Source organism: Piliocolobus tephrosceles, chromosome 11 (assembly GCF_002776525.5).
Source record: "Piliocolobus tephrosceles isolate RC106 chromosome 11, ASM277652v3, whole genome shotgun sequence".
Lineage (NCBI taxonomy): Eukaryota > Metazoa > Chordata > Mammalia > Primates > Cercopithecidae > Piliocolobus > Piliocolobus tephrosceles.
Genome location: NC_045444.1, coordinates 76,931,461 through 76,953,376, shown reverse-complemented (window position 1 = coordinate 76,953,376; position 21,916 = coordinate 76,931,461). Strand labels below are relative to the sequence as shown.

General features: G+C 37.1%; 1 protein-coding gene across 4 annotated transcripts in view; it reads right to left on the bottom strand.

The window, feature by feature from the left end:
* GLS (glutaminase) overlaps positions 1 to 21,543 on the bottom strand; it is an 86,784-nt gene extending 65,241 nt beyond the window's left edge. For 3 of the 4 annotated variants that reach the window (XM_023217732.2, XM_023217736.2, XM_023217749.3), the window contains exons 1-4: positions 20,931 to 21,543; positions 6,925 to 7,021; positions 6,448 to 6,569; positions 1,504 to 1,633 (exon numbers count right to left, since the gene is read on the bottom strand). In XM_023217732.2, coding sequence (XP_023073500.1) covers positions 1,504 to 1,633; positions 6,448 to 6,569; positions 6,925 to 7,021; positions 20,931 to 21,316 — 735 coding nt within the window. In that variant the 5' untranslated portion in view covers positions 21,317 to 21,543. The remainder of the gene's footprint in view (positions 1 to 1,503; positions 1,634 to 6,447; positions 6,570 to 6,924; positions 7,022 to 20,930) is intronic. The other variant, XM_023217741.1, reaches the window with a different exon arrangement.
* Positions 21,544 to 21,916: the final 373 nt, after the last annotated feature.

Genomic DNA, 21,916 nt, shown 5'->3' with positions numbered 1-21,916 from the left:
CTACCAATGACTAGTTATTTTACAACACTCAGTGGCTTCATAGTCTTATCTTCTATAACAATGCTCATGAAAACTAAAGGCAAAACAGAATTGAGAATTATGAGATATAAAGTGACTTCTCTCAGTCTCTATTATTTATTGTTTTCCAATGCATTCTTTCTTTCTAATGCATTCTTTCTCTCCCATGTTTAGCAGGAGAGTCTAGCAGAGGAACTTGGACTGTCTTTTTTTGTTTGTTTTTTAAGCAGGAAAAAAGTAAAAAATTTATGTAATCAGGGTCATGGGTGCTAATAGGGTTTCACTAAGACATTAGGAATCAAGTACTTAAAAATAAGTAATAAGTATTTACACTGAAGTTGTTACACAGTTGAATCTTAAACATGGACTTAAACTTCAAAGAGTGCATTTATATGCAGATTCTTTTCTGCCTCTGCCACCAAGACACAAGACCAATCCCTCCTCTTCTTCTTCAGTCTAAACACGAAGATGATGACAATGAAAACTTTCAAGGTGATCCACTTCCACTTAATAAGTAGTAAATATATTTTCCTTATGATCTTCTCAATACCATTTTCTATCCTCTCACTTTATTGTAAGAATACGGTACATAGGGCGGGTGCGGTGGCTCAAGCCTGTAATCCCAGCATTTTGGGAGGCCGAGGCGGGCAGATCACAAGGTCAGGAGCTCAAGACCATCCTGGCTAACACGGTGAAACCCTGTCTGTACTAAAACCAGAAAAAATAGCCGGGCGTGATGGCAGGCGCCTGTAGTCCCAGCTGCTCTGGAGGCTGAGGCAGGAGAATGGCGCGATCCTGAGAGGCGGGGCTTGCAGTGAGCCGAGATTGCCCCACTGCACTCCAGCCTGGTCGACAGAGCCAGACTCCGTCTCAAAAAAAAAAAAAAATACGGTATATAATAAATATACAAAATGTGTTAATGGACTATTTATGTTATTGGTAAGGTTTGTAACAGTAGTTATAAGTAGTTAAATTCTAAGGGAGTCAAAAGTTACACTAAGATTTCTGACTGCGTGTGGGGTTGGCATCCTTAACCCCTGCTTTGTTCCAGGGCCAACTGGATTATACTAAAGCTACCCAAAATTAAAAGAAAACAAAAACTTTGTATATGAAAATCAAATAGTCCCTAGTATTACTTAGGGGATTTTAAAAACTAGAAACATTTCATTTAATACAGCAGGATATCAGATCTGCAGAAATTCTCAATAAGGTTTTTTAAATTAATTAAAATTTTAAAATCCATCACCATCATCTGAAAATAAAAAAATCTTACTCGATTTCTCTTTAGCCAGAATAACAAAGTTAAACATTTAAAATATTGTAAAAACACTAAATCCAGTGGCTTCACTTAACTTAAGTTTCTTAAGCAAAGCTAAAGTGTTTTCTTTAGCAAAACGCAACTACACAATTTACTCTCTAGACCTCAAATTGAGCTGAATTTATTAAGTGATTGGGTTATGAAAATATGTACATCAAAAGCATTACCTTTCCTCCAGACTGCTTTTTAGCACTTTCATATAACTCATCAATGTGTGAGGTAAAAGACATAAAGTCAGGAATGACAAACTTTCTTCTAAAGGCTTGTGTCAACAAAACAATGTTACTCTGAACACATCTGTGGAATGTAAGAAAAATAATTAATAAACTGGGTGCCTTTCAAATATTAGAACTTGGTAACAACAGTAATAATCAGGATACTGTTTAAATAATAAATTTATCATTTTATACGATTAAACTCCATAAATTTTGCTTTCTATATTATTTTCTTTCCTTCTAGCAGTCTTTCAAGTAGTAGCTTATAAGCTGTTCAACATGTTAGAGAAATAATCTGGATGTGCCTAAAATTGTGTCAAAAACTAAAAGACAAGGCGTTCCACCAGGTTTAAGTATTAAGATCATCTGAAACAAGCTTCTTACTCAGAGTTGGTAAACATTCAGCATGATGACATCTGGTCAACAAAATTAAACTGCCATGGTTGAGATCTTGTTTATTTATCAAGTAATCTCAGAAATACATCTCTTAGTTCTTATATAGCTATTACTGGCATTTCATTTAAAAATTAAACATTTTGCATTTTAACATATTTTTCCTTAATTATATCAACTTCGTTTAGTCAGATTAATTTACCTCTTAAATGAAATGTCTGTTGAAATGCTTGTAAAAATAATGTATAATTTGAAAAAAAATTTCATATGTAGTATAATAAATTTTATATTATTTGAGTCACCAAAAATGTTATACTACAATATTCTATTTAATATGATATGTAAATACAATGCAGAATAAAAATGTTTCACTGTTAAAAAAGTATTTTAAAAACACAGTAAACCAAGTGGATGGGAGAGCATGACATTCTGAAATCTAATAATTTGAACTGTATTCTGCTTTTTGCTAAAAAGAATAAGCCAGAAAATCAGTATATTAATGTAGCCTTTAAAAAGTTTCGCAAATAGATTACAGCCAATCGTCTATTCTGAGCTTCTTAAGTCTCTATAACACAGTAATAGAATATTTAACTAATATTTAATTAATAAAGGAAGTCTTGCTAACCACAGTGTTAAGCCATAATACCAACAATAACAAACCTTAAGAGTAAGATACTCTCAGTATTTCTTGTTTAGTCTGTAGTAAATGAGAAATTTTTAAATCTCAATATTTTAATTCAGGTTGTTCTAGATGAAACCAAATTAAAGTTAAAAGCCAAGTTTCACAGTTTATGAATAAGAATTAATAATAATATAAACTCATTTGTTCAATATAAAATTAACACACAGTTCAAAAATAAAATCCTAATAGAAATGACTATTGTTTCAGTCATAAGGATCCCCCTATTGATATTAAAAAATTATAGTCCTAATTTCCATAAATTATATATTACTAACACGCTAGAGCTAAGAAATATTTACTTCAATAAACAATCATTTTCAGATAGTTTCAATGTTAATCTCAAAAATGTTACCATAGTCTTAATATTTTTAATGTTTCAAAAAGCTTCTAAAATCCAACTTGCAAGTATCAGAGTTACAAGAGATATACATCAAACACCACCTTTCTCAGAGGAAAGAAAAATAGAATTCCTGACCTTAAACTAGTATTTATATCTACAACAAATCAAATATACTTCCTCATTTTTCAAGAAGTTATAAATGCAAAAATGAGAGCTGCTGAACAAATTTAAATTATTATTATTATTATTATTTTTGAGATAGAGTCTTGCTCTGTCGCCTGGGCTGGAGCGCAGTGGCCGGATATCAGCTCATTGCAAGCTCCGCCTCCCATTCTCCTGCCTCAGCCTCCCGAGTAGCTGGGACTACAGGCGCCCACCACCTCATCCGGCTAGTTTTTTGTATTTTTTTAGTAGAGACAGGGTTTCACCGGGTTAGCCAGGATGGTCTCGATCTCCTGACCTCGTGATCCGCCCGCCTCAGCCTCCCAAAGTGGTGGGATTACAGGCTTGAGCCACCACGCCCGGCCCACAAATTTAAATTATTAACCTACCATTTAACTATTTTCATCAGCACTTTTAAAAGGATTTATAATTAACAAAATTATACACTCAGTGAAACTTTATGAATGTTCTGCTGTAGCAGAAGGTGCTGGTAAAGCTGTTGCAACAGCCTTCACTGGTAAATTAACAGATGACAAAGCCAATCTTGCCTCTCAGGAGAGTATCTAACTGCATACTGATCACCATTCCAAACAGGAAGGTTTTTCTTGGGAGTTATTTTAATACAGATACCATGAGTCTAACTAGGAAATTAGAAGTCATATAAAATGAACTCTGAGGAGGTGCTTATGCTTTTCAGCAAGTTATATCTGTCTCTGTCCTTTGTTCAGTTTTCTTATCTGTAAGCCGGGAATAATCATTTTCTTTCCTTAAGTATTTATAACTAAAAACTAATGAAATGCACAATGATTTACAAGACATTTCTCACCAATAATTTTTCATTTGTAAAATAACATAATAAATATGAAATCTTTTAGAAAATCAAACACACAAATGAAAGGCTACCATTCACTTTCTTGCAAAACAAAAAGATCAAAAAATTATGATCATACAAAGAAACAGTTCTAACACCTATAAAGTTAAAAATGCATGAATAAATAAAGGATTACTTTTCAACACAAATATTTTTACTTCTATTAGTTTTAAGGTTTACTAGCATTAAAAACAATTGACTATCAAGTTGGGTACAGGCAGTCTCCAACTTTCGAACAGGTTATACTCCAAAAGTATACTTAGAATGTATTTTTCCAAGTTAAAAAAAGTCACACATAATAGTTGTTTCTCAGATTACCGAAAAAGTCTAAAAATATTAATCTACAATGTATTTTAGGTAAAATATTAACACATCGCTTCAACCAAACCTACGCAACTTTATAAATTATTTCTCTGGGGAAAAATGAATCCCATGTTTTAACATCTCCTCCCCAGCTGCATGGAAGGGAGAAGTTTATTTCGGGCAACACTAACTAGATAACTCCTTATATTTGAAAACAAAGAAAAGAACATCTCTGAAGCAATCATCTTTCCAGGTGACTGAAAACTATTAAAAGGTTAATAGTTGGAGGTTTTGAACTACCTCATTCTAAGAATAAAGAGAGAAATAATTATGCCTATAGACTTGTACTTTTCTACCAGTTGCTCTTATAGACCATAAAACATTTGTCAAGTTAGAAATTGCCTGTATTACAAGCATAGATTTTTAAAAATTGGATTAGTGTTTAAAACAATAGTAATTACTATCTCTTAATATAATTGCAGGTAGAAAATTTAATGTTTGCAGTTCCCTGGCTTAATAATCAAAGGATTTAAATTGTTTTTAATTTCATATTTAAACACAGCAACATGTTTATAAAACATAAATATCTTTTCAAGTATTAAAAACGTGTAACTTTGGGAGGCCGAGGCGGGCGGATCACCTGAGGTCAGGAGTTTGAGACCAGCCTGGCCAACATGGTGAAACCCTGTCTCACTAAAAATACAAAAAAACCAGGCAGGCACCTGTAATCCCAGCAACTTGGGAAGCTGAGGCGGGAGAATCACTGAAATCCGGGAGGCAGAGGTTGCAGTGAGCCAAGATCATGTCACTGCACTCCAGCCTGGGCGACAGTGAGACTCCGTCTCAAAAAAAAAAAAAAAAAAAAAAGCGTAAAATACTGCTTCCACTTAAAATTCCAAAGCAGTTCCCTCACTGATTATCAATAGATCTACCTATCATTACTCTAACAACTTCATTCACAGACACAACAAAATAATGCCCGCAGAAAGCACTTTAATCAGAATATTGTGCAGATAACTCATGAACATGAAAAATAATCCTTACTGCAAAGACACAAATAAATTTAGAAATGATGTTTTTCTGTCTCTTAAAAAGCAGGTTCTGGAGAGTCAAAATTCCTAACACCAACTGCAACACAGACGTAAAGTCTACACTTTAAGGTCAGCTAACAGAACCAAGAACCTCCTGGTGAAAAGATAAGAAACCCAAGCTGTCAGCAGTGCTTCACAGCATGCCAGGAAACTTCAGAGAACCACAGTTAAATACTTATACCTTCAGATGACTTAATACTCCAGGAGATATCTAGAACAAATCACCCAACTCCCCCCCCCCAAAAAATAAAACAAAAGTAAATACATCCATACATAACAAACTTTCAAAGTAGATGTAGAAATTTTTTGAATCCAAGCCTGGAAAAAGCCAATGTCTTATAGTAGTATTTACAGTTTTATACTAGTTGTGACTTAAACAGTAGGAGTTTAAAATACTATTTGATTCTTTGGGATCCATTACACACATGTCCATTAAATCTTTAACTAATCAAACTAACAGAAACACATTAATGAAGATAAATAATAAATATATGCAAATACAGGAACATCTTAAGGCTTTCATCTCCAAAGTTGCCTTTAGTTCTTTACTGTTTTGAAGAAAATGAAAATAGCCAAAAAGCCTATGTATTAATATGTCTGAAGAGAGGAGCAGACAATGCAGATATGTAAATGTGAGGAACACAGGTCTGTCTGAAGCCCTCTCATTTTATGATGTCATCTAAATCACCTTGTGGAAAAGAACTAGAGACCGTGCTGAGAAAGTCTGAAAGTCATGCAGATGAACTGGGGATCGATATAAGCAATGACAGGACAAAGGATGTGCTCTACTCAAACTGAATGCAATCTCCAAGTACTGCAAACTGGAAACATCAGTGGCTAAATTTCCTTAGAACAGATTTAAAGAAAGAATACTCTTAGCCTGGTGTATTATAGAACCTAATGTGTACCAAGTTCTTCAAACAAATGATGTTTATAAATCCCCTTTTTCCATTACACAGGAAGCAGTGGCCTTCAAAGATGCAATTTTGTTTTAAAAGCAGAATCACCGTATAGCATAGCAAATCACCATTAAAGGTTTGGCAGAAACTTTTACTTTTTAAAAAGATCTTTGTCTAGCATGACACCATCTGACGTTGTTTGAAGAGTTAATCTTAACATATCCATACACTCTTTCAACCTGGGATCAGACGTTCGCAATCCTGTAGATTTGAGTGCCTGTTTTTAAAAAAATAAGAGTTTGTAAATATATAGTGCAAATAACGTATATGTTTATACCAACTATAAGATTTTACTCTTGTATATAAAAACTTCTACCCAACACTTGAACATGAATATGGCATCTTAGTGTCACTATTACCCACTTTCTGGACAAGTTTCTCATTGTTTCTTTCTTTTTCTTTCACTGATTACCTTGAAATGAGCATGATAAAAATTTGAAAACATAATAAGAGAAATAGTGTCAGTCAGAATCTACATGTCAGACGACCTTTAAGACTGTATTTCAATAATACTGTATATATTTATTATTACTGATTTTTTTAAGTTAAGATAGAAAACTATAAAAACTTACTGTAATAAATTTATGAACGGGTATTTTCTCTTGTCCTTCCGCAATTGTATAGAACAGCAAATCTTCCAAGCTAGGTAACAGACCCTGTTTTATTTTACTAAAAAGGTAGAAAGAATACAAAATTAATCTTTGTATGAACATTCTAATGGATTTTAACTAAATCCATTGTTAAATAACCATTGAACTAGACTACAGCTGAGCTGATGTACCCAAGACTATGTCATAATAAAAGTTGATTTGCCAAAATCAAATCAGTACCACTATAAACCACACTGAAAAACAAGTTAAAAAAAAAAAAAGAAAGAAAACCATTAACACATATTTTTTAATCCGAGGTTTTGAAACCCTGATCATCAACTCTAGTTGTGCTAATGCCCAGCCATCCCTTATGGTGATGCCTTCCTATACAGCCCAGTACAATCACCCAGTACAAATTACAGAGCTCAGCAAACGTTCTGATAAGACTCAACACTGTTCAGTTGTTTTGGGGGTTTTCTAAACATGATGACTATATTTACATATTATTCAAATAGTTTACTTGATTATAAAATCTAGGAGAGACAGCAATTAACTATTGGACAGTAGTTAAGATCAAGTGCACAAGTTCTTGAATCCTGGCTGTAATACTATAGTTGTATAACCTTGGGTAAATTAATTAACCTTTCTGTGATCCGGTTTCCTCATTTGAGAAAGGGGATAATAGTGCCTCCCTCATGGGGTTGTGGTGAGGATCAGTTGGTTCAATACATTCAATATCTTTAGAACATGCCTGGCAGAGAGTAAGACCCCACTGACAGTAGTTGTAGTTATTATTTCTAAAGTGATCTAGGTTTACATATCCTCGTCAGCCCTTTGCATCGATTCAACCAACACAGATAAAAAATATTCAGAAAAAAAAAAAACATACATTCAAAAGATAGTATAAGACCTATGTACATAGCATTTACAGTTTATTAGGTATTGTAAGCAATCTAGAGACGATTTAAAATATAGGGGAGGGTATATGTAGGTTATAGGCAAATATTATGCCATTTTACAAAAGAGACTTGAGCTGTGGGGGTCCTGGAACCAATCTCTTAACATATACAGAAGGACAAGGCAAGACTGTATACATGAAATTCTACAAATCATAAAGACTATTAAAAGAAAAACGTTACCAATAAATATGCTTTAAAAATCTTAATTAACTAGTGTAACACTAAGATGCTATGATTAACCAAACTTTTAAACAATGAATGTCACACAAATGATTTTTAAAAACTAACATATAGCTTTATCATTAAAATATTTAATGACATATCCTGATATATAATTATTCCCTGAAACTATTTTTGCTCTTAGACAGCTTTAAAAAATGCATTTGGGGCCAGGCGCGGTGGCTCATGCCTGTAATTCCAGCACTTTGGGAGGCTGAGGCAGGAGGATCACTTGAGGTCAGGAGTTCGAGATCAGCCTGGCCAACATGGTGAAACCCCATCTCTACAAAAAATAGAAAAATTAGCCAGGTGTTGTGGCAGGCGCCTGAATCCCGGCTACTTGGGAGGCTGAGGCAGGAGAATGGCTTGAACCCGGGAGGCAGAGGTTGCAGTGAGCCAAGATCGTGCCATTGCACTCCAGCCTGGGTGACAGAGTGAGACTCCATCTCCAAAAAAATACATTTGGGATGTTTTAGTAATAATAACTACAATATATTGATCACTTACTTGTGTTCTACACACTGTGCTAAGTGTTTTACAAGCATTCTAACTTAATCCTCCAAGGATCTTACGCCAGAGGTACTATTGTTATCCAAAATATAGTATAATTTCTGGTACATACTAGAAGCTCAACAAATTTGTTATTTGTTCAAAAAAATAAGTACCTCTATTCCCATTTCACAGATTAGGAGAGGTTCAGAGGTTAAGTAGCTTTCCAAGGTTACACAATGGCAAAGATGGATTTTTCTGACTCCAAACTACTAGTAAGCTATACTGGCTCTCTAACTTACTAGCTTGTTATTACTTTTATAAGGTACAAACAAGTTTTCTCAGTCTTACCCTGATCTAATACCATTAAACACAGCTTAACAATACTCACTACCTAATATTTAAAGAAAAACTGAACCAGCTGTCAAAAAATCAGTGGATAATAACACACCAATTATTTACAGCAAATGGTTGGTCAAATACACTTCAGATAGTGGTAGTTTATCACTTTAAAAAACTGCAGAATAAGCTTTCTATGTATTTATCACACCAGTAAATGGTATTTGCTTTGCCTAAAAGCTATGTAAATAACGTAAAATATACGCTTTTTTAGCCTTTGGCTAAAAAATTAAAATGACCGTGTTATTGCCATAGCTAGCAAAAAAAGATAAATGTTTACTTGCTTTTAAATGAGAAACTAATTTTTATCTATAGAGGAAAGAATTTAAGCCAGCCCTAAAAAAATAAGCTCACAAAATAAGCTGTCAAAACTGATAAAAAGAAATTACTACCTATCTCAGCATTTGAAACCTCAGATTTTGATCTGAGAATAATCTAGAGAACAAGCATATTCAAATATTCTCCAACTCTCTACAAGGCAGAAACTACCCAAAATCATTCATGCCTTCCCCCCCCCCCCCCACTTTCTCTCCCTAAATTAATTCTTTCTGGTAATTCTTCACAATAATGTACTTTTCACTAAAATTCAAAAGCTAAAAACTATAGCTTTCAGTAACTATATAGTAACTAGGAAATCCTTGAGGAAAGTATTTAAGTTTTAATGACAAACAGGATTAATCGTCTTTCTAATCTTATCATCAACAATTATGAATAACCCAAATGAATCCTCCAGATTCCCCTGGAGAGAAAAACATAAAATGGTTACAATATTCAGCAATTCAAATAGGATATAACAGAAGATAATCTGAATGAAAATCCTTATTTCTCACCTTTTTACTTCTTCTCCAACTTACACTCTCATTTCCTTTCTAAATTCTGCCTTTAAGATCATTTTACCATCATATTATTTCTTTTATTACCCATTCCTTCCCCTACTTTAGCCTCACAAAATAACTGTCTTAAAAATAATTTAATGAAAAAGAAGAAAAATCCCAAGTATTTAACTATGCCATGTATGACATCATGTTAGACATCATTTACAGTCTAGAAGAAGTAGGAGACATGTACATAAAATGAAGATTTACAGGAATGGAACTATGACATCCAGACTTTGGAAAACTACTTCACTGTGGTCTAATAAGGTCAAGCTTTTTTTAGATGAGGTGGAATTTGAGCTAAACCTGAAAGATGGGTAAAAGCTGGAAGCATGGCAACAGAAAAGGATTTCTGGCAAACAGACCAAAGGGATGCAAGTAAGCATTTATTTAGTGTTTATAAAGAACAAAAAACAGCTAGAGCACAGAATGTGTGAATTAAGGTGCTTGTTTCTACCTAAAAGCTATTATATGAATACTTAATTTTTTAGTGTTAGTGTGAGAATATATATATATATACATTCTGCTAAATGAGGAGACTACCTTCCAAAAACTACATTATGTTTAAATACCGGGCCAACTTCTGCAACATGAAAAGAGGAACCGTCTTTGCTTACCCCACTGACCAAATTAGTTTCCCCATACCAAAAGGGGAATTCATATTCCTCAGTCTGGTATGCAGTTCTCTATAAATTAGCTTTACACTATTTATTCCTAATTTATTCCTTATAATTCCCCAATGTAACTGACTAGACTCATTGACCCGTAAATAAGTGCTGCTATCTCATCTTTATTTTTTTTTTAACCTGTCATCCTTCTGTTTAAAACCATCCTCTCCCTAAATCTTTAAGCCACCAATGATCATTTCAATTGTTGCACAGGACTTTGCCCCCACCAGATTCTCTATACTCTTTAGCATTCTCTGGTATCACTAAGTATTGTCATTTTCTTGTATCGCTTATTACATGCCAAGCAATAGCGATAAAGATCCCTAAAGTAAGGTTGTGGTCTAGGAGAAACATGACTAAAGCCATGTGGCAAATACTATGGTAGAAGTGTTTTTCAAAAAGTATCATATTAGCAAGTACAGATGAAGTATTTAATTTTGCCTTTATGGGTAGGGGAAATCAAGAAGGTTTCTAATCTGTAATTAGGAGCAACAAGGCAAACTCATCTTCATCAGTTCAAAAATCTTATAAATAAAAAACTATCAAATGAAGAAAATTTTTACAAAAAATCCTTACTAAGAACTACAAAATGAACAGCGGAAAATAATTGAAACCAACTGTACAGTCTTATTTTGTTAAATAACATTTCATATCACCCAACCGCCCCAAACTATAAAGCTTGAAGGCTGGGGTCAAGTCTTTCTTAATTTTTTTTTTTTTTCGCATTAACTCTTAAAACACATAGTATAGTATGGTAAACCTATGAGACAATGAAAAACTATCTTTTCTTTTCAAGTGGGATTTTTAAAAAATGAGGCCTAATAACACAATACAATTATGCCTTCGTTTAAGAATAATGATCCTTCAGATGATATTTAGGGTTGTTTTAAAATCAGTGTATCATTTTGAACTTATAGTAAGCTGACTGATAACAACTGTCTACCAACACCAGCAAATTGGCAGATTAATAAACCTATTAGATGGAAAGTTGAATTGATGGTGGCTGACCATATAATAAAATAGTATATTAGAATGAATGTTAAGTATAACAAATTGACAAATTCTACTTACCATCCAAGTGATTTTGCCCCAAGATGGAATTTAAAAATAAAAACTTACATCTTTTAAGGCTTTACTGCTAAAAAAAGGACTCTCACTTTCTATCATATTAAAACCCTATGATGTAAATTAGGGTGGGTTAATTGTACCCAATGTGTAGACAGAGTCCTAGAAGAGTGTGGCAGCATGCAGCTACAGTCCCAGCTACTTTGGAGACTGAGGCAAGAGGACTGCTTGAACCCAGGAGTTCAAGGCTGCAGTGAGCTATAATGGCACCAATGCACTCCAGCCTGGGTGACACAGTGAGATTCCATTTCTGAAAAAAATTTTTTTAATTTAAAATTTTTAATTTAAAAAAATATTTGTTTTAAGAGTATCAAAGTCAAGCAGCATGTCCAATGTCACATAAATCTTAAGTGGCTGGACCAGAGTTAGTCCTATAAAGCTCATCCTTTGTTCCCAGTTCCAGACTCTTCTTGCTCAGCCACCTCATGCTCTCAGTGGTTAGCACTCTATTTTAGGAAGAATATCTGTAATTCTTGAACAATAATAAATTTCTAACCAAAATGCAAATAAGAGAACTAAATTGGTCTGCCTTGATAAAACTGCATCCTGTCAAAGCAAAGATGAGATTATAGTCAATTAGGGCTGCTGTTTTGACTAGACTTTATAGCAGGAATTCATTTGAAAGCACACCAAAGTAAAAAGCACAAAAGCCACTTTATGTGAGGAAATGGTCAGGCTGTCCCTGTCAGTTCACGGTAATCTGTCCGTACGTTTGTACGACTTCAGAAGTTTAACCCAAAAGGCAGTCTGGCTGTCTCAGGTGGGAAGACTATGATCTGGAGAGATCAAATCTATGTAATAACCAACTCTGTTAGTTTTTCCAATAACTCATTTCTTCAGCCAAGTATCCTTTAATAAATCAGTTTAGATGGAATAATACAGATACTATAAGAATTCTATCACTGCAATCACTTTGATACCACTATAGATGACTTGTTCAGAATAACTAAAATACATAGGTAGTTAATGAAAGACTTCAGCCACACATAAGGAAAAATGAAACAGCTATAAAAACAGAATGGGCTGCCTTCTAAGGGAGTGAACTCCCTTGTGAAGGCCGTATTCAGGAAGAGATGAATAACAACCTATAGGGAGTATGTAACAGAAGAGAAGAAAGCAGCAGCTGGGGAGAAAGGTTTGTAAGATCTCTTATAATACTGAATCTAAAAAAATTAATTCTATAAATTGAATTAATTTGCTGCTAATAGACAAAAAAAGAAAAATCAAAACAAGTCCTAATACTGTCTGAACTTGTTTAGGTCATTTAATATCTGTGGGCAGCTTATATAATATGTAAAATGAGCTGGAATTAAATGTTCTTTAAAGTTACTTCCAAGCCTAATTCTCAGTTTTTGAGTTGCTAAAAATAGATGTCCTCCAAATCACTACATTAAAGTGAGATCACAAATTTTATTCACTCACGACTTACATACTTTTATTTTACACATTAGCATATTCATTTAGGTCCTAAAACTAACAGAAGTACTTAATGCCACTGAACAAGGGAACTTAAAAACGGTTAAAATGATAAATTTTATGTTATGTATATTTTATCACAATTTTTTGAAAAAGCTAAGCAGAACTGGATACAGAAGGTGAGAGTGAAGGATTGCTGAAGTGGAGACATGAGGAACAGTTAAACGATACAAAATACAAAAATCCACAAAAGAACAAACCTACCCTTAAGAGTACTGGTTAAAGCAGATTCAATCAAGGCATGAGATAACTTACCAATAAATATATTTTAGTGCAGGGGTAGGCAAACTACAGCAGGGGCCTCCTCTTTTTGTAAATAAAGTCTTATTGCCACATCCACGTACCTATTTTTTGTGGCTATTTTGCTACCACTGAGTAGTTGTAGTAGTAACTAGAGAACCCCAAAAGCCAAAAATATTTACTATTTGGCCTTTCAGGGAAAGTGTGCCAGCACTTGTCTTACAGCACCACCGTATTACAGTGCAGTATAATAATGCTTCCTTAAAATGCACATAAGTTGAACAAGAAATGTTAAACTCTACTCATTACAATGTTTTAATATGGCAGAGAAATATGTAACATTTACTAGGGAGACTTATATCAAGAATAGTTATAAATTTTTAAAGTTTGATGTTTGAGGGTACCAGTGAATATGACTGGACAACGCTGATAAACAGGAGCTGTACAAATCCATACATAACCTATTTTCATACTTTTCTTTCCGTGTAATGGTGCTTACTATTCTTATACAACCAGAATCAGGATATTAGAGTAGAAGAGGAGGCAGTAGAGATTTACAAGTTCAAAATTTAACAGATGTGGTTCCTTTGATTTTCAAAACTATGGAATGTTTTTTATCGTTTTGGATGTTTCCCACTGATAATGGGGGGGAAATCTTAAAAGTATCAAAAGGAGGCAGGAAAAACAATGCCATTCTCATAACAATGTCATTTTGGCTTATTTCCTTCTATTACTTTTTCTGAGCTTTTTAAAACAGCTTGAGATCATACTGCAAAGAAAATTCTGTATTCTAACTTTTGGCCTAACATTACCTTATATCCCAAAAAGTATCTGCAAACATTTTAAATGACTAAATAAGAGACTCTCATATGAATGTACCATAATTTACTTAGCTATCCCACTAATGTTGAACATGAGTTTTTCTCTAGTATGCATAACACTGTACCAAAAATATTAGGAAATAAATCTTTCCAACACTTGTTTATTTTGTGAACTTAGATTCCTAAAAAGTATGAATACTTTTTAAGTTCCTCATAGAGCTTAAAAATTGCTCTTTAGAAAGTTTACAATCCCATCAAAAATTGAAGGACATGGCTATGTCACTCAAAATATCCTCATCAAGAAGACAATTTAAAAAAATCTTTTTTAGAAGCCTGTACCAGAAATTAACAGGCAAAAATATATTTCTGAAAGCTATCAGTTTTATTCATTATGCAACATCTACAGTTCCATGTTTTGAAAGTAATGCTTTTACTATCAACATTTCTTTATAATGAATGTTACATATCAAGCAGAGGACACTTCCAAATGGAAGTCAAGGTACATTAACATTTTGCTTCTACTACTTTGCAGGGGGTCAGAACATCACTAAGTGCAGTGATCACTCATAAGTAATGTGTTTCATAACCAAAGCAATTTTACACCTGAGTAGATTTCAGGGTAAAACTGTAGTAGCAGTATCTCTATGTGAAAGCTATGTACCTCACTTAGAAATATCAGTAATTGGCCAGGCGCGGTGGCTCAAGCCTGTAATCCCAGCACTTTGGGAGGCCGAGACGGGCGGATCATGAGGTCAGGAGATCGAGACCATCCTGGCTAACACGGCGAAACCCCGTCTCTACTAAAAAATGCAAAAAACTAGCTGGGCGAGGTGGTGGGCGCCTGTAGTCCCAGCTACTCGGGAGGCTGAGGCAGGAGAATGGTGTAAACCCGGGAGGCAGAGCTTGCAGTGAGCTGAGATCCGGCCACTGCACTCCAGCCTGGGCCACAGAGCGAGACTCCGTCTCAAAAAAAAAAAAAAAAAGAAAAGAAAAGAAATATCAGTAATTAGTAACTATTTTTATAAATACATCTGTTCACTCAGCTTTCTTAAGCATTTCTCTTACTAGCAAATGACTTAAAGGTGAAAAGGCACAGACAGGTAACTGTAAAATATAATCTTAATTTATATAAGATTTAACATGATTGAGCTCCCTCACACAAATTCTATAATTAGGCTTTCAGTTTATATAGTCATAATTTTTCTTCATTTCAAATATCACGAGAAGGAAGTAGTGCAGCCTTTTACTATGAGTTTTTTTTTTTTTTTTTTTTTGAAATGGAGTCTCACTCTGTCACCCAGGCTAGAGTGCAGTGGCACGACCTCGGCTCACTGCAACCTCCACCTCCTGGGTTCAAGCGATTCTCCTGCCTCAGCCTCCTGAGTAGCTGGGATTACAGATGCCCGCCACCACGCCTGGCTAATTTTTGTATTTTTAGTAGAGACAGGGTTTCACCAGGTTGGCCAGGTTGTCTTGAGCTCCTAACCACAAGTGATCCACCTGCCTTGGCCTCCCAAAGTGCTGGGATTACGGGCATGAGCCAACACGCCCAGCCTGATTTCTTTTAAATAACTTTTTAAAACTCAAAGAAACCCACAAACACCTTCAGCAAATTTCTTTCGAGGTGACACTTATCTTTGGACCAAAATAGTGCCACCCCTCCCTTTTAACTGGCCTACATATTGCCTCATAAAAAAGGCTGAATTCTATTTGGTAGTCATTTCATGGATAAGGTGACTTTGAGGTAGGCAGACTTCTCTATAAAAGAGTAAGGTCTGGAAACATGCAGCTAAAACTCAAGGAGACTAAACCCCTCAGAATCTAATTCTTGCTCTTTCAGTGAATTTCATCCAAATATTAATAAAATTATAAATCAACAGCTTGAGTTTGTTAATTACAGATCATGAACAAAGTTATCAATGACTAACTGAAGCACATTTCAATATAAATATTAGGCCACAAAAATGTTATGACATACAGTTATTGGTACCTTTTTCACTCGTTTTTATAAAAACAAAAAACTAGGCTGGGTGCGGTGGCTCATGCCTGTAATCCCAGCAATTTGGGAGACTGAAGCAGGTAGATCACAAGGTCCGAAGGTCGAGACCATCCTAGCTAACATGGTGAAATCCCATCTCACTAAATATACAAAAAAATTAGCTGGGTGTGGTGGCACGTGCCTGTAGTCCCAGCTACATGGGAGGCTGAGGCAGGAGAACCACTTGAACCGGGAGGCAGAGGTCGCAGTGAGCTGAGATTGCACCACTGCACTCCAACCTGGGTGACAGAGCAAGACTCCATCTCAAATATAAATAAATAAAAATAAAATAAAAAAACAAAAACAAAAACTCACTGATAATCATCAACTAGAAAAAAATTAATAATGAAGAAATCAAAAATAACTAAGGAAAAAATTAAACATACTTTCCAACTTGATTTTAGTTTAAGTGAATTGTAAATGTTAACTTTTATAATTAAAAAAAAATGCAATACTGAAGGATCATAAAAACACATGCCAAGGTTTTGTCATTCAATTCTAAAACTTAATATTTATATCTGCCACATACTAACTCAACTTCCATACTAGTATTGTTCAATCTACCCAATTCAATGTTTGCCGAAATTCATAAGTGTTTCATCTTACTTTGAAATTCAATTTTCAGGCTGGGCACGGTGGCTCACACCTGTAATCCCAGCACATTGGGAGGCCAAAGAGGGCAGATCATCTGAGGTCAGGAGTTTGAGACCTCCCCAGCCAAAATGGTGAAACCCCATCTCTACTAAAAACACAAAAATTAGCCAGGTGTGGTGGCGGGTGCCTGTAATCCCAGCTACTTGGGAGGCTGAGGCTGGAGAATCGCTTGAATCTGGGAGGCAGAGGTCGCAGTGAACCAAGATCGTGCCACTGCACTCCAGCCTGGGTGACAGAGTGAGACTCCATCTCAAACAAACAAACAAAAAAAAATTCAATTTTCATAGTATACACCTCAATGATTTTCTTTGCCCTTCATTTTCCATTTACTAAATATATGAACTATCAAAACATAAAGCTGAACTATCAAAACGTAAAGCTGAACTATCAAAACATAAATCTATACTATCTAAAGATAGCTGAAATCATTTTTGCTTGCACTTTCACTTTTAAATATAAATATATTTTAAAGTATGCTTATTTGTGTAATTACAAATATTTCTGAATGCCATGACTTCATGTAGATGTGCAAACATCCAACTACCACCTCACAGGTATGCAGTTTTTAACAGAAACTACCAAACTGCCCTCCAAAGTAACTGAACTAATAATTTATACTTCTACTAGCAATGCAAGAGTTCCTACTTCCCAATCATTTGATTTAATATCTGCCAATCTGACAAGGGGAAACTGACCTCATTGTTGCTTTAACAGAATACTTTCAATATTGCATCCTGTATGAATTATCTATTTTCCAACAGCATACATATGCTGGTATTTTTCCAGCCCAATTTCTGTTATGTTTCTGTTTTCCTTTCTCATTAAAAAATAAATGTCCAAATAAAAAAACTTAATAATGCCCCTGTACCTCTATCCCTCTGACTCTTCCTAGGGACCCTTCACTAAGACAGGATATATACTTCGGGACTTTAAGGAAATAAGTATAACCAGCTTGACAGAGAAAAGTATGATAAAAATGCCCATATGGGCAAGTGCTGGCATAAACCGTAACATAGTTTGTGACTTTAATATAATGCTCATTCCAGTTCCTGTTGGTTTTCTGGAAGTAGAGTGATATTTTCAAATTAAAACTCTAAAATTGATCTCATAACAGCATGCAAAATTGGTTGAATTGAAGAAAATATTGGGGTACACACTTAAAATTTGAAGTCATCAGATATGTGGTGACAAATGTAAGAACAGAGCTTTAGATTAAGAGATGAAGTATTACCTACACAAAGATGAGAGTCAAAGCTGAAAGAAGGGATATGCTGTTGACAAGGTAGACAAGTGGGTAAGGGGCAAAGGCTTCAGCCTCAGGGTTTACCCAGTGAGGAAATCCAAAAAGAATTATGAAAGAAGAGAGAACAATTTTGAAAATGAAGAGAAACAAGCAAAGTTGGTTTTCAAGATGACAGAATGAACCATAACAAAATTAAATAAGATCACTATAGAGAAAACTGAGCAAAGATCATTACATTTTTCTATATGATATTAAGATGTTCCTATCCTAAACTACACTAAAGTTGTGTAATGGAAACAGCATAGTCTAAGGTGACATTAGTTCAGAGTTTATGGAAAAAAGGTAAGGTAACTTGCTTATATCCCACCTCCTTCCAGAATACAAAGTAAATAAAATATAAACTCAGGACCAAAGAAAGGAGGAAACGCAAATATCTCAGCCATGTGAACTGATGAAATTGGTGTGGTTAAGCATCAAAAAGTTACTCTGAACTTTTTTATCAACAGAGCAAAAGGTAAACAGTGCAACTCACATAGTTTCATATAAGACAGATGTACAGCAATTTCTCAAGATAAACAGTTTTATGGAAACTAAAAACATTAAAAACCTTCATGTGCAAGCCTGAAATTCAAAGGTCAGTCTCTTTAACAGGCTTTACAATAATGAAGCAGCAATTTTTTCTCATTTATTTAATAAATAGTTATGTGTCATTTAACACACGCCAAATACTGTTCTAAGCCTTTTACAAAATGTTAATTTAATTTTCTCATGGTTATTTCTTACTACTACTACATAAAATCTGGCACAGTCCTGAGTGAGTGCTAGCATACCAGGTGGACTGCTGATTGAGGGATGACCTATGCTTTGGAGGCTAAGCACTAGAAAGGATAACAGGATCAACTGGGAGCTTATCTCCCAGGATAAGAGAAATGTTTGTCACATAAAGGCAAAATGAAAGGAGCCAAAGGAGGAAAGCTACATTTGGAAACCAGATCATCCAGGAAATAGAAACTTTAACTAATTAAAATACTTTCTTCACAACCTTGAGGCCATTGCTAAAAGGTGACTTTTATTAAGAAGGCAATGAAACCAGAAACTTCTGGACAAGTAAATCACAGAAGAAGCTCAATTTCCTATTTGACAAGTGGGAAAAAAGAGAGGCACTAAAGCCACTGCAGAGACACAGACCTGAAGACATAATTTTACTAGAAAGCAGTTCCCATCCTGTAGCCTTTAAGATTAACTTTTAAATAGTAGTGACTGCATTTTGCAATTCTGTTAACTTGAGCACTTGTATGTAAACTCACTACTTGCTTGGTAAACCTGATGATGTTAAAGTTAAAGTGAGTCCCAGATGAGATTAAATATCATTCTAGTCCCTAAAACATGAGAGAAGCACAAATTTAACAGGAGTATAGCTTTTTAGAACTTGAAAATATTTAAGTCATCTAACCTAAGATATTAAAGAACGTGTCCGTGCTCAGGACGCTATTTTGTGGCACAAAACCAACATCACAAAATACCACAAATTTCGCCCTTCATCAAGTGATTTTTTCCAATAATCTTTTTCAGTATGGGAGAAGAACTTCAGGAAAGTTTTTGGAAGGTCCCAACTTCAATTACAGGAAAACATCAAGCAGGCGTGAGATTGAAATTATAAGAATGTTCTCACTTTCAGTTTGACTCTAGAGCTGGAACTCTAGAGCTGGAAATAGCAGCAGAAATAAAAGGGAAGCAAAACAGGTTAGAGTGTCAGTGTACAAAGCCAGAAAAACAGGTATAATGAAAGCAGGCCGGTAAATTTTTACCCATTTTCGGAAAACAAAGTGGTCCATTTGTATTACCTAAGACTAAAATATTTAGGAGACTGCTTTGCATATTGTTTAAGAAAAACCAATTTTGCTTTAAGACTAAACTACCGTGCTGTACACATACAGGATGAGTCAACATCCTATCACAACTAAGTAGCAACCTACTTAACTCAGATTTTTCACTGAGTTCGTGTATTATGTCACATTTCATCTTGGCTATTTAACTTTTATTTCTAAAAATCTCCCCATCTCACGGAAGACCTGACAGGCCAAAGCTGGTCCCTAATGCAAACAGGTGGTCTATACTGTGTGCCCCATCTTCTCGGCCACATGATCTGATTCCTCCTAATCTCACTTATGAAACATTGTTTCCGGTGCCCCAGATGGCTCTACACGTGCCTAACGTAGTCACTCCAGAAATATAAAGAGCTCTCTGTCACATCTGGTTTCCAACGGGATGATGGCAGAAACCAAGGGAGGGCAGGCAAAGCGGAAACGAGCCAGGAAAGGCGACAAGGTAAAGTCAGGAAGGTAAAGGCTCTGCTGAACGCCCAACTCCTAAATGTCACTCGGTGGAGATGTTCGTGCCGCATCGCCCACGAATGGCTGGGGCGGGCGGCCAGGCGCTGCAGCCGCGAGCCAGGGAGCTGAGCACGCGGCGCGGGCAGGGGAGCGGCCTCTCTTGCGCTGGGACGCCAGGCGAGCCCATCAGGCCCCACAGCGGCCCCACCCGGGCGACCCCCGCCGGGGGCGGAGAAGGGAAGTGGGAGCCTGGCGGAGGGACGCGGCGGGGAAGGCTCGGGCGGGGCCGGGCCTAATCACATGGCGCAGACGGCGCAGGCCGCCCGGCACCTCTTTCTTTCTCTTTTCTAGAACCTCGGTTCCTATCCCGCCCCACCGCAGGTCCCCACACACCCCGAGCCTGGGCCCCGAGCGGAATGAGGCCTCCTGCGCCTCGCGGAGACACTCACTTTTCACCTGAGGCCACCAGCTCTTTGCCCTCGCTGTTGCCAAACGCGTCCGTCTCCCCGGGGCCGTCCTTGGGGCCGGGCGCCGCCGGGGCAGCGGGTGGCGACACCCCGGGCTGCGGATGCGTGCTCCCCTTGCCCAGCTCCTGCAAGATCTCCGAGGGAGAGCTGGACAGGCCCCGCGCAAGGGGCCCCGCCGGCCAGCCGCCCCCGCCCCACCACGGGTGGAGTCGCGCGGCGGCAGCTGGGCCCGCGGCCGGCCGTCCCCCGCTTCGGGGACGCCGGCACAGGGTGACCAGGGGCTGTGCCCGCCGCAGAGTCGCGCTCACGCCAGCTGGCGACCGCAGGAGCAGGTCCCGCAGCATCGCCGAGCCTCGCAGCCGCATCATACCGCCGGGTCAGTCAGCGGCCGCTCAACAGGGGAGGATGCTCCAGGCGTGGGCTGCCGCTTTCCTCGGGGAACGCGGTCTGTGGCGGGGCAGTGAGATGACAAGAGGAAAGGGCAGCGACGTGGGTGTGGTTCTGGCTCGGACTGCCGCAGCGGATGCGGGTGCTGCTGCTGCTGGTCCCTAGGATCGCCGCGACCGGTTCTCTTCACACCGCCTAAGGCTCTGCACTGAGGCTAAAGCGCAGGGGAGGGCTAGAGACATTCGGCGCTCGCCGACGACCCGCCCCTTTCGCCCGCTCCGATTGGCTGAAGTCCTCGACCTCTCTTTTGATTGGCGATTAGGGCAGTCAAATTTATCTCGGCTCTGGGTGCGCGGAGAGTAAGGCGGGGGATTGGTGGGGGGCGGGGAGAGGGATCAAACTGACGTGTGCAGCGGATGAGCCAGGCCAGGCTCGTCAGTAGCCGCTTTCTGCGCGCCGTGCCAACTCCAAGGCTAGCCTAGTTGGGTACTAGGAGCTCTGGGTTCTCGCATTTATGAAGCGATGGGCTCCTCAGTTCCGGGGATTCGAGCTCTTGGGGAGACTCATGGGCGAGAGCCCCC